Source organism: Coffea eugenioides, chromosome 5 (genome assembly GCF_003713205.1).
Source record: "Coffea eugenioides isolate CCC68of chromosome 5, Ceug_1.0, whole genome shotgun sequence".
Lineage (NCBI taxonomy): Eukaryota > Viridiplantae > Streptophyta > Magnoliopsida > Gentianales > Rubiaceae > Coffea > Coffea eugenioides.
In genome coordinates, this window is record NC_040039.1 from 51,162,296 (window position 1) to 51,189,109 (window position 26,814).

At 38.1% G+C, this 26,814-nt stretch overlaps 5 protein-coding genes across 6 annotated transcripts; 3 read left to right on the plus strand and 2 right to left on the minus strand.

Annotated features, from left to right (window-relative positions):
• Positions 1-1,399: 1,399 nt before the first annotated feature.
• LOC113770890 (E3 ubiquitin-protein ligase At4g11680) lies at positions 1,400-3,856 on the plus strand. 2 transcript variants are annotated; one of them, XM_027315509.1, is made up of 3 exons: positions 1,400-2,416; positions 2,816-3,179; positions 3,265-3,856. In XM_027315509.1, exons 1-3 carry the CDS (start codon positions 1,902-1,904, stop codon positions 3,409-3,411), a joined length of 1,026 nt encoding a protein of 341 aa, XP_027171310.1. In that variant the 5' UTR covers positions 1,400-1,901; the 3' UTR covers positions 3,412-3,856. The 2 variants fall into 2 exon arrangements, with proteins under 2 accessions (XP_027171310.1, XP_027171309.1); XM_027315508.1 differs by having other exon boundaries at positions 1,402-2,416; positions 2,813-3,179.
• A 927-nt stretch (positions 3,857-4,783) lies between these two features.
• On the plus strand, positions 4,784-8,694 carry LOC113772224 (farnesyl pyrophosphate synthase 1-like). The gene is made up of 12 exons (XM_027316815.1): positions 4,784-5,144; positions 6,004-6,028; positions 6,143-6,258; positions 6,353-6,439; positions 6,547-6,663; positions 6,765-6,853; positions 6,958-7,009; positions 7,301-7,396; positions 7,572-7,616; positions 7,712-7,801; positions 7,900-7,971; positions 8,131-8,694. The coding sequence occupies exons 1-12, from the start codon at positions 5,034-5,036 to the stop codon at positions 8,257-8,259; spliced, it is 1,029 nt and encodes a 342-aa protein (XP_027172616.1). The 5' UTR covers positions 4,784-5,033; the 3' UTR covers positions 8,260-8,694.
• Positions 8,695-9,846: 1,152 nt separating this feature from the next.
• Positions 9,847-17,333, minus strand: LOC113772203. Its single transcript, XM_027316790.1, has 11 exons — positions 17,156-17,333; positions 16,069-16,161; positions 15,392-15,513; positions 12,884-13,605; positions 11,357-12,660; positions 11,161-11,240; positions 10,980-11,072; positions 10,832-10,905; positions 10,437-10,569; positions 10,116-10,155; positions 9,847-10,077 (listed from the first exon to the last, which is right to left on the minus strand). Exons 1-11 carry the CDS (start codon positions 17,238-17,240, stop codon positions 10,034-10,036), a joined length of 2,790 nt encoding a protein of 929 aa, XP_027172591.1. The 5' UTR covers positions 17,241-17,333; the 3' UTR covers positions 9,847-10,033.
• Positions 17,334-18,538: 1,205 nt separating this feature from the next.
• Positions 18,539-23,105, plus strand: LOC113772213 (calcineurin B-like protein 3). Its single transcript, XM_027316801.1, has 10 exons — positions 18,539-18,699; positions 19,470-19,543; positions 19,632-19,786; positions 20,456-20,538; positions 20,695-20,754; positions 21,094-21,202; positions 21,296-21,348; positions 21,541-21,621; positions 22,343-22,455; positions 22,875-23,105. Exons 3-10 carry the CDS (start codon positions 19,663-19,665, stop codon positions 22,930-22,932), a joined length of 681 nt encoding a protein of 226 aa, XP_027172602.1. The 5' UTR covers positions 18,539-18,699; positions 19,470-19,543; positions 19,632-19,662; the 3' UTR covers positions 22,933-23,105.
• A 272-nt stretch (positions 23,106-23,377) lies between these two features.
• On the minus strand, positions 23,378-25,463 carry LOC113771983 (acetylajmalan esterase-like). Its single transcript, XM_027316526.1, has 5 exons — positions 25,178-25,463; positions 24,373-24,579; positions 24,082-24,242; positions 23,704-23,980; positions 23,378-23,586 (listed from the first exon to the last, which is right to left on the minus strand). Exons 1-5 carry the CDS (start codon positions 25,461-25,463, stop codon positions 23,378-23,380), a joined length of 1,140 nt encoding a protein of 379 aa, XP_027172327.1.
• Positions 25,464-26,814: the final 1,351 nt, after the last annotated feature.

The window sequence follows — 26,814 nt, forward strand, 5'->3', positions numbered from 1 at the left end:
TAATAGCTATAAGCCATTTACTGAAATTGATTGCCCCTCTTTTTCCCTTGAATCACGTATAGAATATATGGTATGGCTACATTGATATTTCAAATGGTAAAAGAATAATCCTTGATTGCACATTCTTAAACGGCAAGGTATTGAATAATACTAGTTCTTGGTTTCAATAAGCATCAGTGTTATTAAAATCTTAGACACAATGCTTGTATTACAATCATGTAAAAGTTTATTTTAGAAAAAATAGTTTAAAACATCAATCACATTTCATCAAATGGATTTTTTAGTCATTCACTTTTAAAATGACGACAACTTTACATCTCCTGCAAAATCCAATCGATAAAACTTTGATAAATTTTACCGTTAATCCATCACATGACACACACGTGTCATTTTCTTATGTGCAAAAAAAGCTAGGTTCCATTTGTAGTCAAACAAATGACCAGATTTATATTTATTTTTGTTATAGGTTACATGGTAATTTTAGGATAAAAAGTGGTCAGGAATTTAGGTTAGGATCAAATTTCACTGATTTGAATTTGTAATGAACATGAAATTAATATTTTAAAGTGAAGAACGAAAAAACTTATTTAATAAAATGTGATAAATGTTTTGCAACGATTTTTCCTCTTTATTTTATATATGCGATGTGTATGAAAGGTGGCATTTGAAATTCCCTTATCATGTCATCAAAGTTCCTTTTTCCTTTTTTTTTTTTTTGCATAAATTTCTTGTTCGCACACGTATGCATAAAATTGATTCTGGATAAATCAGAAATGGTCTACATCAAATAGCAGAAGTTATCTAGTCATCCAAATTCCTTGATTAACTTGATCTCCTTGAACGGCTTAATCCCAAGTTCCCAACGGATCATGTTCAACCAAGCCGTAGGCAGCTTTGAAAAGAAAGTGGCTAGCCATTGAAATGCAACCGCATGTCAATAACCAGTGGCCACTTGGCAGCCCCCTGCAGCTGACGACCTGACTCCAGGGCCACCCCTTGGCGCCCTCAACGTCATACGACGTTTCTGGTTGAAGTAGGTGGCCAGCTGCTCGAGCCGATAACCTCCATATCCTGTACCCGCCACAATTCAAACTACTCTTTTTAGCAGCCTTTTCCCATATATTGAGATCCTTTTAAATGTTATTCATGCTGGGATTAGATCAATGTTAACATCAGATGAACGAAAACATCCTTGTCTTAAATTCTTTTGTATTATTGAATTCTGAAAAAACGGAAAAGGTTAAAAAAAAAAGAGGGTGATGTGTTTCTGAAGAACCAAAACCAGTAGTACCTTTCAGCTTTGCTTACTGAATAAACAATACAGGCCAAGAGGACGTTAGGCCAACGGTTATAGTTACAACTCACAACATCCCCTCGGATTCACTTGGAATCGAAGCAAGGCAGCGGTTTGATTCTTGGTCACCATCTGAACCCAATCCTCACCTTCCTCTCCTTGTTTGGTTCCACTTAATTCAATCCCATCGTCTTCCGTTTCTGTTGTTCCATCCCTTTATTTCCCCCCCTCGGGGCTCACCCTCTGCCTTTGTATTCGTTTCCCATGTCAGCTTCGACACATTCCCATCAAGCTTCAGCTCTGTATCTCTTGATATAGGCTTCAAATTTGCCACTAATTCTTTGCAAAATTGAAGCTTTTTGAGAATTATGGAAGAGGGGTGGTTTAGTTGTTGCAAAAGTAGCATCAAGCTTTCAACAGACACCAAATTCATTGTCAATCATGATTGAAGTTTACGCGTGGTGCTTCATCAATTCAAGAAATGGTCCTTTATAGATTTAGGACACTGAAATTTTAGGTGTGTGAAAATTTTCGTGTGTATAGATTTGCAGTTTGAAGCCTGAATTGGTACTGGTAGCCTGGAAAAAGGTTAGCTGTCAGCTTAGCAATGAATACTCGGTACTTCTTTACACCTGAGTTGGTTTGTAACTCTGGCTTTGCGGATGCAATTTCATCAATTTCTCCACTAGGAGATGATCATAGAATGGTTGTGAGCGCACGAAGTCGGCCATCTTCTCGCGTTCCTCCGTCATCATTCTTAATAAGAATGGCAATGAAAATCTCAAGATCAAGATGGTTTAGCTTTTTAAGAAGAGTGTTCCATTACCAAAATGGACCAAGATCAGACCTGGCCTCTAATCCATTCAACACGGGAAGTTGGATGATGACAGAGTTTGTAGTCTTGGCTGTCCAAATTGCTATGGTTGTATATACATTGGCAATTTCCAAGGAGGAGAGGCCAGTTTGGCCAATGAGGATTTGGGTTTCGGGCTATGCTTGTGGGTGCATCCTCAGTCTGATGCAACTCTGCTGCCGCTATCGGGTGCTTCGTTTAACTCAAAATCAAGGAGAAGGTTCAAACATCTCTGATGTTGAACAGCAGAGAAGCCATGATGACTCAAGGTATGCAGCACATGTTACATCCCCCGTGTGTTCTCCAACTCAATATCTATCTGTGGCACTTGTATTCTACTACAGCTGTTACAATCATTAGTCATATATGCAAAGATCTGTTCTATTTACTACTTTGGACCTAAACTTATCATTAAACAGTCCTTGGGAAATGACTAGAACTTTACACTTCAGAGTTGGTACTCTGTTCTGTGATATACTCCTAATTAATATAAAGCAATGATCAGTTACTTTCTGTTTAAGTTTTGGCGGAAGTTTTGAGTAGCTGTATTGCATTGAACAACGCTCAAATAAAGTACATAGAAGGGACTTGTATTCTTTTATTTTTCAATTTTTGACTGATTACTTCTCCAAATAGGCAAGTGTTGAACATTTTCAATTTTGCAGAAGCTTGCACTGCATGAACAAATACCGGACTTTTCTTGAGCTATTCTTTGCAATATGGTTCGTCATGGGAAACGTATGGGTCTTTGATTCTCGTTTCGGATCCTTTCGACATGCTCCAAAGCTTCATGTCCTCTGCATCTCTCTACTCGCTTGGAACGCCATCAGCTACTCCTTTCCCTTCATTTTATTCGTGTTGCTATGTTGCTGCGTCCCGCTGCTGAGTACTCTCCTTGGATACAATATGAATATGGGATCAATTGATCGAGGGGCAACTGATGAACAATTATCCAAGCTACCTAGCTGGAAATACAAGGAAGTTGGCAACAACTTAGAGCTCGGAAATTCAGCCCTGAACAATGAAAATCCAGTAAGTAGTCTGATTACAATCTTTGTCAGTATAACTTCCACAAGTACAGGGAAGCTAAGAGGTCTGATTACGTTTATTTGAACAGGAGTGTTGTATTTGCTTGGCCAAGTATAGAGACAGGGAAGAGATGAGGCAATTACCATGCTCCCATGTATTTCATCTGAAGTGCGTAGATCACTGGCTCAGAATAATTTCTTGCTGTCCTCTTTGTAAGCAAGAATTGGAGAGGTAAAATAAAAAGGGGCAAGAGACGGGAGCAATGAACACTCTGTCAAGTGTCAACAGCACATTCCTCCTTTCTACATAATGTTTGTTCATAATACTAAGAACAAAGCAGATGGTGATTTTGCACGAGTTTTGTTCCCATCACCACCACTAGACTGAGCATCTTCTTCTTTATGATTGGCTGGTGCTCCTATTTACTAAAGTTGCTCTTGGAGTGGAGATTAACAGAAACCTGCTCTTGGAGTGGAATCAATTTAAAAGTTTGCTTTGTCCCTCTAATTAATACTGGGTATATGCTTCATTTTGATGCATTCTACAGCTGACTCTATTGGATATCTTGCAAGTAAGAAGGCCTCCACAGAGAGAAAATTGTAATAATTCGTATAGAATATTCGGTTGCACAGATTTTATACAATGCATTGACATTTTTTTTCAACTTTGTTGCCCCCACACAGTTATAAAATTGAAGAGAAATCCATCCTCAGTTTTTGGAGACGTTTTACAGAATTTGGAATCAATACCGCATAGCATGTGATGTGAGTCCCCGAGCAATGTAGACGTCTAAAGCTTGAATGGTACCACAAACCAAAGGAGCCAACAATTAGGTACACGAAACACTGGACCAAACTGCCAAACTATTACTAGTACGTTCAACCAAAGGTTGGGTTGTTGCCTTGGATGCAACTCCCAACTAAAGTGGAGGACCACTTGAGACAGAGACACCCCATTTTACTCAAAACGGGTTTTTTTCTTTTTCTTTTTCTGCGTATTAAGTAAATTGTTTTTTCCAGTTAAACTTAAAGAAAGAGCAGCCAATTAGTAGTAGTAGTAGTGGTCGTAGTGGGGTATTATTATGCTATAGCATGCACGTACAAGATCATCCACCATCCCAATCAAAGTTGTATTGAGATGTAAACAGGGGGCATCTCAAAATCTGCTCCATAGTCAACCTTCTGACAATCATATCTGTTCACACTCAACAGCTTTGCCACACGTTTTTCACCATACAAGAAGATTTGGCAAGAACAAAAGACGAATGTGACATTCACAAAAGGAAAAAAAAAACCAGCGTGACATAAGTTGGCAAACTTACTAGTACGAGTAATGATTTAACAAAAAAGGAAAAAAATGATGAAGAAGAAGAAAAGAAAGCATTTGGCAGAAAATTAATGTGCATAAAGCTCTTAAATTTGGTTTATTCAATGCTCTACTTGCAATCTTTACTTACGACGAAGGGAATTCTGAACATCCAAGTCAGTGCGTGACTGTGTGTAAATTGGACGATTTCAATTTTGGAGTCCATAATAAAGGATAGGGCGGAAATGAATACGTAAAATAAAAAATTGCGTTCAGAAAAGTACGCCGCCGATATTTGTTTGCTGAGCTACGCCAGTCACTGTTTTCTATTTCCATATTTCCACTACCGCCACCCGCACGACAGACGAAAGTCCTCTTTCTTCCCCCTTACCTCTGGGGTAGTTTGGTTGGCACCTAGCGGCTAGCTCTACTACTTATATCGTCCAATACCCAGCCATATTCATCCCTCTCCATCTCAGGTTTCAGGACTCAGGAGGATCTCACTCTGACTTTCTGAAATCCTCGAGGGTAAAAAAAGAAAACCCACAAAGAATGAGCGATCTGAAAGCTAAATTCTTGGAAGTTTACTCTGTCCTGAAATCAGAGTTACTCAATGACCCTGCTTTTGAGTTTACTGATGATTCTCGGCAATGGCTCGACCGGGTATGCCTTTGCTAGTAGTACTATTACTTTTACATACAGTCAGTGACACCCACGCACGCGCTGCATCTTCAATTCTTTTGGTTGGCCGTGTCATGGAGTATTGCTGAGATTTTTGGCTTTTTCTTCTGCGTATATGGCTTCAATGCTAATTTGTGTGGTACTAGAATTCGGGTGTTACGTGCTACGAATGATTGATTTCAATTGGCTTGTATCCTTTTGTTAATGAAACATGCTCTACGTTTACTCATTTGAGTCTTCATCGTTACTTTGATGTTCCTAGTTTTTGATGTTAGACAATCTTTATGGTATAGTAGTCGGGCCTTCAAGATCGTATTTTCATCTGGGTTTTGGTTTTCTTGTACAGATTGTTTAACAAAATCCATTACCATGAGACTCAAGCAATTTTGCATGCATAAAATTTGCAGTTTTACAGTAAATCCGTTTGTAAAGTGATGACCAAATCAAGCTGCACAAGTACAGAGTCAAGCTAGGTAGAGGAAGTCCCATTTTCTATTCTATTATGTTAATTCCTTCCATTTTCTTTGGTGGCACAGATTACTTCTTTTAACACTCTTAAGCCTCTATAGTCCCCGTAGAACCTCAATTTGCATTATTTAGCTTTTATGGCATGATTTCATGACTTTGTGAAAGGATAAAGAAGATTTTTGCGATCCATTTTTTCTTTATCTCGCTTTAGAATGGATTTGCAACTTGTGATCATGAATGCTTTAGTTGAATAAATTAGGATTTGACTTTCTGGACTGATCAGCATTGAAGTTTCTGTCTTGTGTAGCATTTGATAGGTTATCTAGCACTTTGACATGTCTAATTTTTTTCTTTTTGGGCATTAACTTTTCAGATGCTGGACTATAATGTTCCTGGAGGTGAAAAGCACATCCTTTAATTACTAAAGTGGATAATCATCTCTGTCTTTTACCTTCTCCTGGTCTTTCTGGACTGTCTTATTTCTTTCTTCCTTTTCTGCTAATGGATTTCAGGAAAGCTAAATCGAGGGCTCTCGGTTGTTGACAGTTACAAGCTGCTTAAAGAAGGAAGAGAATTAACCAGTGATGAAACTTTTCTTGCTTGTGCACTTGGTTGGTGCATCGAATGGGTATGGCTGCATTAGTGCTCTCCTATTTGTGGCTCACTCTGATTTTTCTGTGTGATGTCGTGTTGGTTACTTTGGGTGCCCATAACTTTTGCAGCTACAAGCTTATTTTCTTGTTATGGATGATATCATGGATGGCTCTCACACGCGTCGTGGTCAACCATGTTGGTTTAGATTGCCAAAGGTGTTGTCTTATCAATTCTGTACTCTCTCCTCTTTGTCTCGTTCTGAAGCAGTTTGACTTCTTGATTCGAGTTAATAATTACTGTTTTGCTTGGAGTTTTGTCCTAGGTTGGTATGATTGCTGCAAATGATGGCATAATCCTTCGCAACCACATCCCACGAATTCTCAAAAACCATTTCAGAGGCAAGCCTTATTATGTGGACCTGCTTGATTTATTCAATGAGGTAGGGTTATATCTGAAGTTGTGGACGTATGATCCCTGAATCAATATCAGATATTGCTGAGAAGTCCTCTTGCTTTATTGTTTTATTGCGTGTTTTATCAGGTAGAATTCCAGACAGCCTCTGGACAAATGATTGATTTAATTACCACGCTTGTGGGAGAGAAAGATCTATCCAAATACTCTTTGCCTCTGTAAGTGAGAACTTTTGTTTCACTGTAGTTGTGGTTCGCACGTTTAATGTATGGCCATTCACTTTGTGATACTTGAATATATTTTTTTCCCTTTTCTAATGCAGACATCGCCGCATTGTTCAGTACAAAACTGCCTATTATTCTTTCTATCTTCCAGTGAGTGGATCTCCAGATTGTTATTGGCTTCAATTGCTGTCTCTATTAATTTTTTTTATCTTCCAAAAATAATATTTTCTTTTAAATCCTTGTAACTCATTTAAATAGTTCTAGATCTAGTTTATATTCTTGGATGTCTAATATTTTCTCCTTGATCTAAGTATCTGAGCATAACTTGATGATCTTTACACAGCAATACATATTGTGATGTTGAGAACCCTTTGGAGTTTGATTTTTCATATTTGCTGGTTTCTTCTTTTGACATAATCTGTTTATGAATAACGTTTTCAGGTAGCCTGTGCTCTCCTTATGTCAGGTGAGAATCTGGACAATCATATTGATGTCAAGGAAATACTAATTGAAATGGGAATCTACTTCCAGGTGCAGGTGAGCATCCTTAGGCATCACGATAACCATGCATCTTATTTGATGGCAAAGCATCTTTTCCTTTGCAAATTTGTTGAGATTTCATGCCATCATTCCTAATTTTGTCTTTCTGGGTTCAAGATATTGATTGTTTGCTATTTATACTGTCTGATAAGGCTTAAATATGCACTTGTAGGATGACTATCTAGATTGTTATGGTGATCCAGAGGTCATTGGCAAGGTAAACCTTAGGTATAATATCTTACATCATTTATGGTTTGTTTACGTTTTGACAGAAGAACTAGTAAGTTCATGGTGAAATTCGTTTTCTTTTAGATTGGGACGGATATTGAAGATTTTAAATGCTCATGGATGGTCGTGAAAGCATTGGAAGTCTGCAACGAGGAACAAAAGAAGTTACTACACGTGAGTTCGAAAAGTCATAGTCATCATCCCTTCATTTTTACTAACTCCTATAGTCCGTGTGGAATTTGCCATGCTAACCAGATGAGGTACATTACCAGGAGAACTATGGGAAGCAGGATCCAGCTTGTGTTGCTAAGGTTAAAGAACTTTACGAGGCTCTCAAAATCCAGGTACCTATTCAAGCAATTTTGAGTTTTCTGATTTGTTCTGAATACAAAAACTTGGCGCTTGTGTGAGCTGTGTTGTTCGGAGATTTTGAATGCAGGGGGTTGGCATGTGACACAGGTCTCTCTTTTGATTTACTTGTTTTGTCTTGCAATCCTTATCAGGATGTGTTTCTGGAATACGAGAGGAAGAGTTATGAGAAGCTCAATAAGGGCATTGAAGCTCATCCAAGCAAAGCCGTGGAAGCGGTGCTGAAATCATTCCTATCAAAGATATATAAGAGGCAAAAATAGCCAGATAATCTGTCATCAACATGGAAGGAACTCAATCTCCTTTGTAGAAATTGTTGTACTTCTGCACACGGAAAAAGGATGTCTACCTCAACATTGTCTCCTTCCTCCTCTGGCACAAGGATATTGGCCAGATAATCTGTGGAGCAGAAGGCCAGATGTTATTGAAACAACGAAGATTGGGCAGAGGAGTTCAAAATAATTATAAAAATAAAAAGTTGTCTGTTTCTTCACTTCACTGAAATTTGGAATCAGTGGATTATTTGTACGCACATGTCAGATTTACGGTTTCTTTACCTATTCACAGTTTTAAAGCAAACGAATAAAGTTAACGCGTAACTTCTCAAATTCTAGAGAGAGTTGATGACATATAATTCTAGTAGAGAGTGGTATTAGATTGTGCTAATGTTTAATGTATGTAGCATTATAATTTTTTAACAGTCTTGCAAATATACGGAGCATCTTTAGTATGTCTAAAATGTTAGTGATTGTTTTACGTGCTGCAGGATAAGAAATTAACAGAAATGAGGCGTTTCAATTATATGAGATTGTGTTGCAATCGAGAGCTATGCTGACCTTTAGGAAACAGTATTGAGACGCACTTCTTTCTCCATTCTCGGGTTCTTTGTTTCGTGAACAACTCCATCCCTGTAATTCAGGAGCCTTCATCTTCCTCTGATGCGTGACTTCTGTGGCCTGAGCCTGGCTTCGGCAATGGAGATATCCTGCTCTGCTTAAGTTTCTGTGGCGTTTTATCTGTGGCCTCCTCATTACACACCGACCCTCTATTGTCATCAACTCCCCCCCTCCTTCGCCTCCAAACTGGAAAGAAAAAGGACGATAGAAAAAAAATCTCCAAAACCCCACAAAAACGAACACATTCTCACTAGTTGTGGCAGTGATTTATGCATTTCAAGAATGCATCGCATCGCATCGCGACTCCTTGAGATTGTGGAATGAATGCTTCTTCCTTGTTATGTACTCTCTATTTTCTTGTCTTAAATTTGAGTGTGCCGTGCCGTGCGCGTAATTTTCATGTCTGATATTTGCATGAAACAATAAATCATCCAAGAGATGGAAAGAAATTTTTTTTTTCTTGTTGACATGTCTCATTCAGGCGCCAGGTTTAACATACGAAATGGATTTTGTTTTGTTTGTTGCAGACAGAGAAAACCATGCCATCTTTTAACGTGCTGCAGTTGCAGTTTGGGTTATAGAATAAGCATGTCTCGTGGAACTAGTAGTGTAGTTTGTCATAGCTTTGAGGATGGACAAGAAAAAGCCGCGAAGGTTCTCAGGGCAAAATCTCGACATACAGGCAATAAAGAAGTTCTTTGGTTGACTAAACCAGGCAAAGGAAGCAGCAGCACTCACTCGTTGCCTCTGCTCCCCGACTACACATGCCGGATCTTTTAGGTGCCGCCAGCACTGGAACTTTGCAACTACCGACAAAAAGGAATGGGTCGCTTGATCACGCCGACGTTTATTTGCTGCATAAGATTTCAGTCTAAATCGCCTGTTACTTGTACATACAAATCGAGGAATTTTTTGCACGAGAATTTATGTACATTGTGCATAGTCATAATAAAGTTTAACTGCACTTTTGAAGCCTTCTAAATTTTATTTTATTGAAGACTAAGTGGAAGAAACAAATGGTGTGTCCATCAGAGTAAATATGACGACTATCATCATCCACTCAACTCCTAGTAAAACATTCATTTACATTATACGAACCAAAAATTAGTCAGTGATCGTGTCAAAAGAGCCCTTTTTCTGCTCAGGTTGTTGGTCGAACCCATGTTGTTTCTGTCGTCAAAGTATTTCCATAATACACTTGCTTTGAGGAGTCGTCAAAGTATTTCCATAATACACTTGCTTTGAGGAGACATCCCAGTAAGCCTGATCCAAGGAAGCAGAAAAACAACGCAGTAAGAAAACTGGGAAACCAAAATTGGATGTAAATTACGTTATACATCACTGAAAAATTTGTCAAATCAATCCGTGCTTGGAAAATGGTTCTGTTGTATAAACCAAGACCGGAGTTAATACAAATACTTGTGGGCTCAAACTTGGCTAACTCCTTAGTTCCAGGGGATATAGTTTCTCAAATCGCTAGTGTAACTTCTGAAAACTTTAAAAAAAAAAAAGAGACAGAAATTAATTGTGCATAGTGTTAATACCTGCCATCCACGTGGAAGACCTTTGGAGAGTTCACCAAGATCAGGCTGCTGATTTCCTTCAAAAACATCATCTTTAGGAGTCTGAACAGATTCCTTGGCTAATTGAGCTCGCTTGCGCTTCACACGCTCCCGCCTGAACCAAACCAACAAGAACAAGTCACAATAATACCCAAGAAGTATATATCATCATCATGCTGAACTTGTCTTGAACCCATCCCCTGCCAACCCAGAGGAAAGGCAACGAGGATGCAAAAGACATACTACCAATGTTAGTCTGTCTAAGTAAAAGCTCTATTTTCCATGTATATTAAAAGTAAGAGCACTTGCATGCATTATGTACAAATTAACTAGCATAAAGATCTATATCACCAATGCTTAGAGGACTAAGAGTCTACCAATCACCACCAAGTGGCTGAAAATTAGCATTCTCTTGGGCCTCTCCACTAGCAATCTGCTGTGCATGCCATTCCTGAAAATGAAAGAGAATTAGCGACATCAACAAGCTATGTAAATGAAGAAACAAACACTAGAACACAGGCAAACCTTGATTTGCCGTTGTCGTTTCTTCTCTAATATCTCATAAGCATTTTCAGGTTCTTTTTCGTCCTCTTGAAGTTCCTCTTTTGCAGCTTTCCACTATTAAGCAGCATGACAAACATTTCAAAACTTGGGAAGAAAATGTGCCAAAGGATACAACTAGCAGAAGGTGGGAACAAGCAAGCACCTTGTCAACCAAGCTGGAAACCTTCTTGTTGGACCTCAGGGAGGAAACAACAGCCACTGTTCTCTTTTTGTTACGTTGTACTGCCCAAAAAAAAAAAAAAGCAAAATAAGGGAAACTATATAACACATACTATATGCAAATCCTTCCGCATTTTAAAAAGTTGATCATAACTTCGAAGTATTTTTTGCATTATCACCTTTAGATCGAGCCTTAGGAGCTGTTGTGGAAGCAGTGATAGAGGAAGTGGTAGCAGGGACCAATGGCTCAGAGGCACCCTCTAGCTCTGAGATGGTTGCTGGCGCTAATGTAACTTCAGAAGATGAAGGTTCCAAAGATGCCTTTTTAGCATCCACACTAATGGCAGGAACATCAATGTCACCTTTCAGCAATGAAGCAGAGCCCACAGCTGCCTGGACTTCCAGGGATCCAGTGGGATCAGAGATGGAGTTTTGGACAGAATCACCATGAAATACAGAAGACTCTAAGGAAACAGGTTGTGTAATCCCATCTTGAAGGCCATAGTACAAACCAGGCTCAATAGGGTTGACTGCTAATGTGGCTGGCGCATATGTGTCTGACAATGCTTCAAAATATAATGGGGGCTGGGAAACAGTTGGTTGACATCCATCAGTCGGGGCATACATATTACTGGCAGATATGTTAGTGTTTCCTTGAGCATAATACTGGAAGTTTGAACTGGGATATAAGTTGTATGGTTCCACATAAGGAAAAGACTCTGTCGACACCAAATCAGATGGTTGAGGGCCTGAGATTTCAGGAGGCTCATCAGGTGGAGGAGGAGGAAAAGGTTCGTTATCAGGAGGTGGTGGTGGAATCCAATCTTCATCAGGTGGAGGTGGGATACTACACAATTCCAATGGGACTGAGGATTGAAGATCTGCAGGCAGAGTTTGATCGTTATGCTGCTCTGACGGAACTGAAACAATTAAATTGTTTGAAGGATCAACGTCCTCAACTTCCATGTCAACATCCATATCCACTTCTTCCCCAGTATGAAGCAAAGCCTTGGGAGTCAACTCCTGATGCACAGCATGTCGAGCTTCAACTTTACCCCCAGCATTCACAAGACGTTCTATGAGGCTTGGATCTGATGGAACATTTTCAGAGCCAGTAGCACCGCCATTGTCCAATTCTGGATTATTTTTCTGAAATTCCGTTATTCCAGCAGATTCCGAAGCACCAAAATCATCAGATGCAACATCAACTGCCTTCTCTTCACTGGAATTTGCTTTAATGTCCTCACCAATGCTTTCAGGCAATATACTGGTCGTGTCAACTTCATGCACCCGTTCAGATTTTAATTCCTGGACTATATTATAAATGACTGCTTCAAGCTCTAGAAGCCGCCTTTCAGAGTGCTCCCAAAAGGGGAGTAATAAGGATCCATGGCACGCTAAGGACTTGATATCAGAGAGTCTCATCTCAACCTCCAAAATGCACTTTGTTATATGGTCAATTCCTTTAAAATAGCCTTTCAACCTGAAAAATGATTGACAAGAACAATAGGATGGTTAATGGATCAAAGCAAGAAGAGGGGGGAGGGTGAGGGAGGGGTGTTGGAAGATTATTCAGAGTACACAGGAGAAATGCCTTCACTGGTTACTAATATGCGCATTATAAGAAGGAAAAAAAAATAGAACTAAACAGCAATTGTGAAATTCCCACAGACATGAAGAACAAGGAAAAGCAAGAAGATGCATACCCTTTAACAGTATTCAATTGCCCCAACAAATTTTCAGACTGTTTCATCAGAAGGGAAGGGAAGTCCGTCCCAGTTTCATCGCGTCCTCCTGGCTTCAACAACTGAATACTTGTTGCATTACCATCAGTTGGAAAAACATTATCTGACTGACCAGGTGAAACATTGGTTCCACGTAAAGTTCTAATATCATCTAAAGCATCTCCTCCATGATCCTGTTTCTTGTCATCTAAAGTATCTCTTACATACCCTTCATCTAATGTATTAGTTATGGGCACATCAATATTCCCTTCAATGGTTTTCAAATTATGATTTTTGACCTCGGAGACATCTTTCTCTTTCTGTTCAGAAGCATTGCCTTTCGGTTCAGTTGCCTGGGCTAAAACACCAGGAACTTCCCATGAAGTTTCACCAGTTGCAATATTCCAATAATAATACTGATTGCTTTCTTCATGCAGGACAACCTTCCAGCCTGAACTCACATCCCCAACAACTTGTGTATCAGAAGTTGTAGCAGCAGTTACCTGTTCCGTCAAACCATGTGCATCATGCAGGACATCCGTGCCAGTAGCATGGATCCCTGCAATAACACCTTCCAAATTCTCCAAGGAATCCATTAAGACAGGTCCATTTTCTACTGCAAGTTGTCCAAGCTTGTCACCAGCAGAGCCATTCCCTTCTTTGACTCCAAAATCTTCACTTGCTCTGCCAGCAGCTAATTTTTCCTATCCAATGAGATGTTAAACCAATGGATTAGCTAAAGCAATAGAGTTCATACAGACTTCCATGTGTGAACAGATTCTTTTTCTGGACTTTATTCTGCATATTCTGGGACAGTCGCAAGGGAAGGAGCCAAACTCAAAATATCTCAATCATTTCTCCCTTAGCCTACACTCTCAGTATAGCATCTATCCGAGAGAATCACCAGATGGACGGATTGAGTGAGTGGCATATATGATTGTCTTAGAGAAGAAAAGGTGCTAAGAAACAAAAAGAATATCCTGACACGGAAAACTTACAACATTGCAACTTATAAGGCAGGAGTAAAACAAAAGCAGCCCAAATACAAAAGCAATAAAAGGCACAATCTTAAAAGATACAGGGGATAATTGAAACATACAAAATAATGGAAATAAACTCAAGAGCCACAAAAATAGCAACAACAATGACATACTACGGAGTATTAAAACAAGAATCCAGAAAAATGCAGAGGTAACCAAGTGTTTTACATTGAGTTTTGAGATTTTCTGTCTATAAACTCAAACCAATAAATACATAACCGACAACTAACTTGCAGTCTAAGAAGGAAATTTCCTTTCTCTTCTGCTGTCTTCCATTTCTGTTTTCATCTGCATTCGGAAACTTCCATCCATAAACAATATCCATAAATGGTGAACTACAATCTAGTAAAACAATTTTCCTGTCCATACAGACCCCCTATCTAGGAAATTGAAGTCTTAATGTTGACCATGCTGCACTCATTACTAAATAATATGGGCAGATGCACTTTGACACTAAATATGAACCTATGTTACCCAGACTTGCCATTTCAACGAGGCACCCGTGTCGACACGACACGAAATGACACAGGTAAGGGTGCAGGAAACTGGTACAACACGGCTGGTGTTGCCTGAAGTAAGGGAGGAGAAGACAGAGGCGTGACAAGTGTAGAGGGAGAGAAGCGAGAGCTCATCATTTTTGCAGATCTAAGCAGAAGACAGAGAGAATGCCTTCAGAATGGTCGTTGGAAATGGTTGCCTGAAGAGAGATTAGCCGTAGGCGAAGAAGTGTGGTGATCACGGCTTTCTGGGAAGGTTCTGGAATAGAAGACAATGGGTTGATGGTGGGGAGTAGGTTTTGTAGGGTTTTCTTATTGTACCAAAGCTAATATTTGCACACTAAACCCTCTAGTCTTTAATAAAATATAAAAGTTGCCACAACCTTTTTATTGTACTTATGGATAATAAATTATATTGTAACCCTTATGTCTTTATAATTGGAAAATAATCACTTATTTGTTAGCATATTCCCATCATTCTAAAAAACTTATTTGTGATACATATCCTCAATACAAAGTGAATTAATATAGCCGTGTCCGTGAATCTTCAATTTCACAACATAGAGAATCCGATCCTTCTACACATACCCATATCCAACACTCGCAACCGAGTCCGTGTAACATAGATATGAACCACCCACTCAATCACTAAAACCTTGCAACAAAAAGCTCACTGATGTCTAAGGCTTAAAAATATAAAAGACAAACAGAGGAGGACAACCTATCATATTGGTCAATCGTGTAAACTTGTAAACTAGATGTCATATAACATCCACCGAAACAATATTAACTTTGACCAATTAACACGGGCACATCCTCACTCAGGCAGTGAACATTTCCTGCCCCATAATCCAAAGAAAGTAATTAAACAGTGAAGACAACCAATTGCAACGTAAGGCATACAAAATAGTCTGCCTGATGGAAGTAGTGCTGGCAAAACAAAAAAATTATACCTGGTCATCAACTCCCCTAGCACAGGAGTCCTCAGCCTTGTTTTGTTCACCACTTGATCCATCGTCTAACTCGTCATCACTATATTGCCCAAGCAAAACTAAAGGATTCTCTGCTCGTTTACCTGCATACAAGACACCCGAGTGTCAATGCCAAAGAAACACAAAATTTTCGACTAGAAACAATTTTTCAAAAAAAGAATCTTAAATTATCATTTCCTAGAGGTCATTTATACCAGCCAAATCACAGAAATAAAAAATCAAAAAGCCAATATTCAGAAAATTTTCAAAAATTCTTCACCATCATCACCTGTAAAAGATTGAAAACTTGTTAGCATGGCATAAAGTGAAAAAAAAAAAAGCCAGAGGCATACGAACCGAGGGAGAATCATATCCTTGCCATACTCTCCATTGCCAAGATGCCGCCAGAAATGGGTATAACAGGACAGAACTCAGAAGTACATTCAATAAATCACTGTGGCAGGGGCCTGGTGTAATCTGATGACCAATTGAATGTCCCAATACCACAGCCATTCTACAGTCTGAAAACAAATTCTTTTGGGGTACAAACAACATGTCTTGCACCTAGTATATTTATTAATTTTCCACCAAAATTATGCGGTCACATCATTCCTTCTCTACAAAGATCAGTCCTTTTGAGGAAAACTGACGGAACCCACCTGAAGAAGATGGTGAATTGGGTAACCCAGCATGATTTTTGGTATTATCATCCCCTCCAACTTCTTTTTGGACAGAGGAGCCACCCAAATCTCCTGAAAAGTGAGATCAAACAGCTCAGCGTTAAGACTCTTGGCCTCATGAACATCAAATAACTTGTAACCAACATAAAGGAATGGACTGAAAAACAAAGCTTGCAAAGGGTCAGAAGCAATCACAAACATTTTAAAGGTATGAATAGCTTTTCTTTGGTCAAAATTTTTCATTATTTGGGTCTATAAACAGGATTCTGCATGGGATTAACGAAAGTGGTTGACCACCCCACATATGTGCTTTTATGTACCTAGGATGATCCCACTAGCAGATATCAAATTCCATCATAGTATCGTCTGTCCCCACAGGCCTAGCAAGCTAACTTTTGCAGATCGGTCATACACAATTCCAACCATGTAAAATCCTAAAAATCAATTATAAAAAAAAAAGAAAAACCTTTAATCAACATTGCCTAAACTACAATATGCAGCTTGGGAACATCTATATATAATTTGATGACAAAAAAGCTTCACAAAATTGCAACATGCAGTTGCGCAATCACTCGGGTGCAACAGACCAGTCTTCACCATGATAAACTAATAAGCAAAAGCTAAAAAGTCACACGAGGTGGGGAAGACAATGCAAAGTAGATGTAACAATAATAAGCACAAAGCTCTTAACTCCTATTAAAGCTTAAAAAGAAACTTCTTTTTTTCTTCTTCTTCTTGTGGACAATTTTTTTTTGTGCGGGGTGGGGGAAGGAGGTTTATAAGATCCAATTGTCGGCTTTTCACTTTGACAAGAGTTTCACAACACTTTCTAAATACTAAGAAAGTAGAAAAGGGCAAAAATTGTCCCAAACTTCACTAAGCAGCAGCTAACAGCTTGATTCAGCCAAAGATAATGCAAACAGCTTGGTTCAGCCAAAGATAATCAGACGCAAAGGAAAGCGTAAAATTCAGAGACCATTAATTAACGTAAAAACCGAAAAGCTCTAAAATTTCAAAATCCAACAGGACAATAATTTCATTTTACAAAAGAAAGTTTATGTTGTACCAGAGGGTTCCGCGATAAGGTCGAGCTTTAATCTCCGACCGGCGGCACTCAACGCTGCGAGTCGACGCTCCTTTCTTCTCCCCATCGAAATTAACAGACTTCAAGATAATCGAATGTTGAAATTCCCGAGATAATCTTCTGATAAAAAGAAAGAATTATTGTTGGAATCCTCTTTGGAAACCCTAGCCTACGAACACACCAAAATTCGATAATTTCGATCTTGTATACCACCTTAAGAAAGGATCCCATTGGACTTCGGTTGCCTGTCAAAGGCCCATTAAAAGGAAAATTTAACTGACAGCCTAACTTTAGAGGGCCTAACCCTTCCTAAGAAAATCCAAACCAAAGATTGGAAAGGCTAAAATGATTGGGCTCTATTGTGGGCTAAGGGCATGGTTTGTAAACAATAAAATGTGCCCAGTGTTATGGTCTAATGATCCGGTTAACAACAATGTCAAGCTTCCCTCAACACCTTCCTAACTTCTCTAACCTGCGTCCGGAAAAAACGTTCATCAGGAATAAATTTTTGTTTCTAGTACACTAAATAATGGAGAAGAATAAAAAATTAAAAAGTTATCAATCATGATGAATCATGCTCCCTCTTATCTATAAATCAAGATGGACTGCACTATTTCTAGAAATTCTAAAAGTATTGAATTTTTTTTTTGGAAGAAAAAAACATTAATTGAAGAGTAGAGTCTGATTTATGTTTTATTTTTTTCTTCTTTTATTTAGATGAAAATGGTTTGACGAATATTATGACAAATATTTTGCAAAATTCTGGAAATTAAAGTGAAGCCACATTTGCCCATTATATCGCATCTTTGTTTTGTTACTATTACTCCCCTATTTACTCTCCTATACTTCCGTAAACTAGTCCCTTATAACATTCATTTTTGACAATTATGTTGAACAAAAATTTTTCCTTTTTTTTAAATACAAAATCGGTAATATATTTGAATACGTGCACTATGAATCTATAATGCATTTTCATTGTTTGTCTGGTCATTATATAATTTTATTCAATTAAACGTTCTATTGCACAACATATAACGACAAAAAATTAGTTCTAAATTATCTTTTGTGCTCATTAAAAAACTAAAAAATAAAAACACGAGTATAGTTTTAAATATTATTTTATTTCATAAAATATTATAATATTTATTCTAAATAATCTCCTACCTATTATGTTCATATTCTTTGGCTTTCTAAATGTGTTTAATATTTCTATATAAAAAAAAAAATAAACGAACGATTTATTAGTAAACTGAAATTGGCAAAAAAAAAAAATTTTTTTAAAAAGAAATGGAATCACTAACTCACCGGTGACCCCGATCGCAATCAATAGTGGTGCCAACTGTCAAAATTATCAGTATCATCCTCCTTCCTCCTGACATATGAAAACAATACATAAACAAATAGAGGAAGGACTGCGATGTTACATCTCTCTCTATCTCTCCATTGAAGAGCTGCAAATCCGGCAGCTCAACTAAAGGACTCGAAATTTGTTCCTGGGCTTTTGTTAAGGATACCTTTATAGTAAGGTGAGACAAAAAGAAAAAAAAAAAGGGGAAACCATTTGTTTTTCACTTATGTTATAGTTATCTCTAGGATGATTTTTAGCAAGTTTTAGCTTTCAAAATCAAAGCTTTGGGTGAACAGGATTGCTGCTCGTGGCTTAGATCTGCATAGGAATATTATTGTTTTGTTAACCCCTGTTGGATAATTAAATGGTTTAAAATCATTTCGTCGGGTTAGTTTTCCCTGCACAATTTTGCTGGTATATTAATGTATGCTTGCAAAAAGATTCGATTTTCTCAATGGATTGCTTTGCCATGATCTGTTTAACTTATTTTTTGCTGCTTCGAGATTGTGAATCTGTTGCTTATATCGGGGCTTATGATGAATCTTGGAAATTTTTGTGCTTTGGGTGGTTTCATGAAGTGGACTATTTAAGAGTTTTGTTTCGTAACGGGTCAGGTAATCTGTTTGTACGGGCTTGGTTTGATTTCGAGTACATTTCTTTACGGGGAAATGAAGTTTGATATGCAATTCTGTCACAATACTTTCGTGCTGCCGAATCGACCTCTGTGTGTTTCCGTATTGATAATTTTCATTAACTCTATAAGTGAACACATATTGAGATTCGGTGAAGTTTTAACAGCATACTTCAAAATCCCTCTTCATTTTTTTGATGTTTAGACACCAAGAAGTCTAATTTAAAGTTGTCTATTTCTCGTTGTTTCCTTTATACCTCTGAATTTTACATATATCTGGATTCTGTTGCCATTCTGAAATTATTTTCTGAAAACAGATCATCTTGTTATAGCCTCGATAATTGCTCAAGCATTTGTTTTCAGTCCAGAAGAAGCAGAGAATGGTCACAAGGTTCATTTTCTCTCGGTCTCTGTCAATGTATGTGTATCTCATTTTAACTATCGTGAATTAACTTTTATTTTTATTTTTTAATTAACAGGCATGGAGCATTTTGATGTGCACAAAATACAATGTCACAGTGCGTAGAGGGGATTAAGCATTTAGGTGCTTCCCTGCTGCGATGTTGTGATCTTGACTTTAATAGGCAATCAAGAGGCCTTGAAGATCCTGAAATCCTTGCAAGAGAGACTGTCTGTATGCTTTTAGCCTATATCTTGACTTCATCCCTGCGTTAATTGTGAAAACTAATATGAAGAGATAATGGAGGCTGTGAAGCTGTTATTCTTGATGTTATTACTGGTGCTTTTTTTAAAAAAAAAAAAAAAAAAAAAAAAAAAATTCTCTACCCTGATTATTCATTCATTTTTTAGGCCTCTAGACTTATTTTGTTGTTACAACTCCCATTTAATCCTGGCTTGGACTTTCCTTTTTTTTTTTAAAAAAAAAAAAGGCTAAACTTTACATTTCAGTTATGGGCGCATGTTTCTTTTTCTCCTCTGTCTCATGTTTCCAATCCACTCTGGGGTCTCTTTTTCTTTTTCATGGGTTACAAGAACCTGTTTAATCTTTCTGAGATAAAGTTGTCGTTCAACACTTGGTCTCCGCCAGTTCCAAATTTAACTTTGTGTGGCTTGAATGCAGAAATTAGGGAACTGGGAATGTGTTATATCTTGAATAAGTTCTCTTCTAATCTTATGTGGTGAAGCTGTCCTGTTATTTATGATAACTTCTCTGTAGGGCTTAATGAAAATTACATGACCTGATGGTGGAACTAAAGATTGAGTCTACTGGGCTATTTTCCTTGCTTACAATTGAATAACCACTAGCCCTGCTCTTTAATGATTCATTCTTTTTAATGTGTAGTTAGTGTAAGCGAAATTGAAGCACTATATGAGCTCTTTAAGAAGATCAGCAGTGCTGTGATTGATGACGGGCTGATCAACAAGGTACAAAAACATCTCTCTTGAAGTTAAATTTTCTTGTGCTGGGCAAACCAATTGCTCATCAACCGACTTACTCTTTTTTTTTTTTAATAGTAATTGAACTGTAATCAGTATCTGCTCATTTAACCTTAATTCCATCTCTTAAATTCTATATTGCAGGAAGAGTTTCAGTTGGCATTATTCAAGACAAACAAAAAAGAAAGCCTGTTTGCAGATAGGGTATTTTCTTGAGAACAAATATTATAGTTTGCTAAATTTCCTTTTCTCAATAAAATCGTTTAGTTTGTTAAACTTTTCTTCTTTAGCTCGGGAAAGCTTAAAATGTGTTAATTGCTGGTGTCGGTTTTATTGCTTCTGGGTTGAAATTCCTGGAGACATGTGCATGCTTTTATACCTCTTCTAATTTTCTAGGAGAACAATGTGATGAGTTATCTCTGTTCTGCATATTAGATTGCAATTTGACTTTTTTTTTACTACTTTCTTTTTTTTCTTCCAATTAAGTATTTCGGAGACTTTTCTCAAAAGCTGCTTAAACTTCCAATACCTTATTAATTGCAGGTGTTTGATTTGTTTGATACGAAGCATAATGGAATCCTTGGGTTTGAGGAGTTTGCTCGTGCGCTCTCTGTGTTTCACCCCAATGCCCCAATTGATGATAAAATTGATTGTATGTCACTTAATATGTTTTTATATTGGTAAAAACCTATTTCTGATTCTTTACGTTCTAACATTAGCTACAATCATATTCTCTGTTTTGCAGTTTCCTTTCAACTATATGATCTTAAACAACAAGGTTTCATTGAGAGGCAAGAGGTAGTTAATAATCTTCTTTAAATTCCACTTCCCAAAAGGATGTTGATTTTATGTCTGAGGAAGAAATTTTTACAATGATTTAAACTTTATGTTTCAAAGTTTGGTTGTTGCCTCTTAAGCTTTTACTTCTCGTTAACATGAACATGAACAATTGAGGTGCCATGAGTTTTGAATTGACTTCTGAATATGTAGGTGAAGCAAATGGTTGTTGCCACCCTCGCTGAATCTGGTATGAACCTTTCGGATGACGTTATTGAGAGTATAATCGATAAGGTGCCTCCTCATTCTTCTTGATTGACTTTCAAAACTTAATGCCCTTTTCTATCCTTGGGGATGGAAGTGGGTTTCCCTTTTTATTATTATCTTAGTGCTTATACTTGCGAAGGCTATTATCTGGTCCGCCTGTCATGTTCCAAGATCAAGACCTCGACCTACATTGAAAGAAACATAAAAAGAGAGGAGGAGGAGGAGGAGGAGGAGGAGGAAGAGGGGGTGGGAAGGAAGTGCCAAAAGCAAATGATGCATTCTACCTAGGATTTGGCAATATGCTTTCTCAAGAAGAAATAGTCGTTATTAGGGAGAACAACGTATGAAGTAGCTAATGCTTCTTAGTGAATAAGGTCTGCAAAAACTTGATATTTCAATTATAAATTGGCAAACCTACAAGATTGTGGACTAGTGTTTGGTATCTGTTTGGCTGGTGGAGGTTCACATGTTATAGTACACTAGATTCATCTGATCTGTGTCATGTTATGCTATTTATTAAGTTTCTTTTCTTCGTTGTAGGCTGAACATTTGCTTTACTTGAAAAAGAGTATCCTGACTGAAGCTAACTTCTCAGGATTGCAATGTTGTTATATGTGTGATTTCCTACATGATTTTATTAATGCTTACAAGATGGCAGCCTTTTAGAAGGCTATATTCCCCAAGAATACTTGTACATGTGTAATTGAAATTTAGATTCCTTTCCTCGTTTTAACCTTTTCTTTTTCAGACCTTTGAGGAAGCTGATACTAAGCATGATGGGAGGATTGACAAGGAAGAATGGAGAAGTCTTGTCTTACGGCATCCTTCTCTTCTCAAGAATATGACCCTTCAATATCTCAAGTAGGTTCACGCTCTTATGCCTGCATTTCTCCATTTCGAATTGGTCAAGTTTTGCCCAATATATTTCTGATCTATCTGCATAAAAAATCAAAAAGTTTAATGCAAAAAGTGTTAACTATCTCATGACATATTCTATTGGTTGTTGCTATACTTTGTCTGCATGTCTTGAGTTTCTGAAATTAACTTGAGGGACAAACTTTTCTTGCAAAGGCTTCAATTTATGCGAACACCTTTATCCGGAGAGTTTGACCTAGAACTGTTGCTGTTGGAGAAGTGTTCCTTTCTGATACATCTTTCTCTTTGCATGATGAAGAGTAGAGGAGCTTAACTATTTTTGCATGCCTTCGAGAGTAGTCGAGCTATATGATAGAGCCTCGTTTATTTCCTAGTGGTTGACATCACATTCCTCTTTTCAACAGGGACATCACTACCACATTCCCGAGCTTTGTGTTTCATTCAAGAGTTGAGGACACCTGATTGCAGATTGGGTTTTTTGAGTTTATTAGGCGGTTATGTAGAAAGTTTGGTTTGTTATTAAATGCGCAGTGCCTGCCCTGACCTTGATAATCAGCTTATTGGCTCGTTTGTTTCAGTATTGACATTTGATACATAAAATTCGTGGGTTTGATTCTTTTGCTCCTTAAGTTAGACGCCTTGATGCCTGGATTGGTAGCAGTTTACAGAGCTTTTCGCCAAGAACTAGATAAAATTTTCATAATCTTGAGCCCAGTATGATAAAAACTGAAAAAGTTTCATATAAAAGTAAGTGCTCAAACATTTGGTGACGAAATTAGTCACACAAGAGCTTCCCATTAACTAAAACCAAACTATAAGCTACTGGACTGAAAAAGCAAACTCAGACTCAAAAGTACTGCTACTGCAGGAGCTTGAAGAACATAATAATAAAGTTGATAAGACTTGTTCAATGATGGCAACGCAATTTCCAGAAAAGATCAGCTTGCAACCAATCCACTATCATGCGGTAAGCCTCCTGTGTTAAATGAATTCCATCCCAGCTGACGTATCTTTCGGGATCACGGCAAGCCTTAATGCCTGGAAATCCACACATTCGCGTCTCATTGAAGTTGTACAGCCCTCCAACTCCACAACAAGCTTTGTGCAGCTCAAAACCTAAAAGACAAAACAAATCAGACGACCAGATGTGGATGATTCAGATGCCCCTTTCTCCTACTGGAAATAATTTATTTCTTTTAAGAATTCAAAATGGTAAATGCCAACTAAGCATACCTTTAGTTTCACCTAGTTTGAGAAGCTGTTCATATGCAGCGTAGTAGTCTCCATAGACGATTGTTACATAAGGGTACTTGTCTTGCAGCTCAGCAATCGCCTTCTTCAGGTGATTATTGTGGAAAGTTGCAAAGCTGTTCAATAGCCATATGCAATGATTCTCATCGAACTCGTCTACCTCGCTTTCTAGCCCAAACTTTGTAAGATAAATTGGCAGACATCCCATTGGAAAGTTCCCAGGAACCACTATTGTCCTTGCTCCAAAACTAATGACTTTCTGAAATACAGCATTGAAAGAAAAGGAGAAGCAATTAGAAGCAAGAGAATTCACAGCAGCAAGAGTGCTAATAAGAAGAGGAGGGGCCTGCAAAAGCAAACCTCAACAGCATGCTTAATTTTGGCAACAACTAGAGGTACCAACTCTTGAATTCTAAGCGTATCTCTAGCCTCATCAAAGTACTGAAGGAATGCATAATTATAATCGTTGCCTCCGATTTCACCCACCATAAATAGAGCATTTTGAAGCTTCCTTTCACAATCTGTTAAACAAAAAGAAAAGGGACAAAATTCAGTGTCATGCCAAAAAAAAAAAAAAGTTAATAAAAGTTGAGAAAAGTTGAATGGCTGTCACGATCGAATGCGTGACGCATATATAAAATTTGAATATACCGTTGTGACAAAATTTGTGAAAGTGATCTTTCATCCACTGAAGCTGTACGTCAAGGGAACTGTTGGTCGCTGGATTTCTAACATGATGACGAGCGAGAACAGCTGATGATAGTGCCGTAGCACCGGCTACGGCAAAATTTGCTCCATGCTCAAAATTCGCCTTTGTATCCTTGATCGGATTCAGGAGAGGTAGACCCAGCGCCTGGGCTGTGTTAAAACAACGATCCAAACAAATATTCAGTTAGCGGATGTGATTATGACAGCCTACATAAACAAAAGGCATAATACACTTTGGTTTGGTAGCCGAAACATAAAAACTAAGTAAACATCGATGATGAATCACCACTAGGAACATCAGCGGAAGATTGCAGATAAACATCATGCTGCAGGGTTAACCAGTGTGACTAAATGGATAATTAGGGCAAGAATTGTGCATTGTTTTCAGTTAAGGCAGCCAAGAACTGGAATAATAATATTCTGGATAATTTACAGTCTAAATTTCCTTGTAACACACCAAACGGCGATAGTTCGAATTCTTTCCATCATGCATGCAACTCATTGGCATCTACGTCCTCCACGCAAATTATTTATTACAAAATAAAAAAAGAAAGAAAGAAAGAAATCCTTTACCAGATTTTGTCGCGGAAAAGAAAATCAGATATAGAGTGAGTTGATAAAAAGCAAAGCTCTATATCAAGCGTTCAAAACAAGAATAAACCATACGAAGAAAAGATTAAAATAGCCTGAATTGTGAAACACACACACACACACACACAAATATAAAATAGCTAATATATATATATACCAATGTAGTCAATCATAAGAAGTCCATCAGAGCAACGGCCGGTGGCTTTGTGGTGGGAGAAGGTCTGACCGTAGGGGTTTCTGGCGAAAGGTAAAGCGGCTCCAAGTGGAGATTCCCTGATCAAATTCCCAGTGTCTGATATGGAGTCCCCAAGTTGGTACACCTGATCAAAACGGCAGGCACTCAGGAGAGGACTAGCATCAGCGGATGGTGAGGGAGAAAGGAGCAGCAAAGCAGATGCAATAACAAAGAAAACAGCACCAATGCTCGTGCCCTTGACTCCCATTATTGCTCAGAAAACAGCCAAAAAAAGTTTAACTATGTAATATTACTGCTCAGTGGTACTATCAAGGTTGCTTGCTAGGTGATTATATAGGACTGAGACCAAAGTGTTACAAACCTGTTGGAACTTGGATCAAAACTTCGAATCCTAGCAGGATTTGTTCTGCAGATGTCAAACCAAAGCAAAAAACAACCAAAGTAGCACTACACAAAAATACAATAAGCAGTTTTCTAGACGGAATTGACTTGTTTTTAGATTAAGGTCTCTGATCCTGCTTTTGTCGATCAACTTACAGCTCTAGCCCCAATTCTACTAGGATTCAAGCATGAGGTGCAATTCCACTAGGGATTGAAGTACATAGAAGTTGTGATGAGACAAACACCTTTTCTTTACAAACTAAACTACATTTTATTCCAGACCACCTGTAATTCAAGTTTGACCAACATAATACTATATGATTTTATTTTTTTTTCCAGCTCAACATGTCGTAATTACTAAAAAATCAAATTTTTAATTCTTAACAAGGCTAAAATGGATGTACATTTTGACCCAGATGCCCTTGATCCTGACGACGAGTCCGCATTTTATCTACAACTCTAAAAGATAAGCGAGTCCAATGTTGGTTCATTCTGGAAAAGAGAGAACGGAATATTATTGGCTCAAAGATTGGTTAAATAATAGTTTTGTACCCAACCAACAAGTGCTCGCTTGAGCTGCTGATCAAATTGCAAATTCAACTGCGTATTTGAGAACTTAAAGATCAAATTGTAAAATATAAAACGCCTCCGGCTCCAGATGTTGCAATTCTTTTATTCTGGACTTCATAGTCTCCGTACATTGGAATAATTTTTTCGGAGATGTTAATGAAATTAGAACGCTAACCCAAGTTCGCATAAACTTTGACTCATTTTCAAGCGGAAGTTAAAGCTTTAGTTTGATTCAGGACTGGATTCAGGAGATTATTATCAGGTCTTCCAATTTCAAGCTGGAGGTGGGAATAGCGGTGGAGATCCTGCGGGCAAAGATGTGAGAGGCGTGATTCGTTTGGGACTTCCTCTCTCGTCTCATCTTCAACAAGTGGCCAATGATCTTAAGCGGGACCCCACAATCGTGGATTTTTGGGAGGAAACCCAACAATCGTGGATTTTTGGTCCCCTTTATTCTTTTTGTTGAACTTAGCTAAGGCATGAGAAAGAGGACAAAGTTCATTTGACCTCTTTGGGCAATTAATTTCTCAAACTTCCGCTTGCAATGTCACTCGCTCTTCTTCATGAATTTGTTTCAAATGAGTAAAGAACGGAGACTTGAACCGCCTGATTATAATGGCCAGCTTGGTTTCCTGTCTCTGTATTAT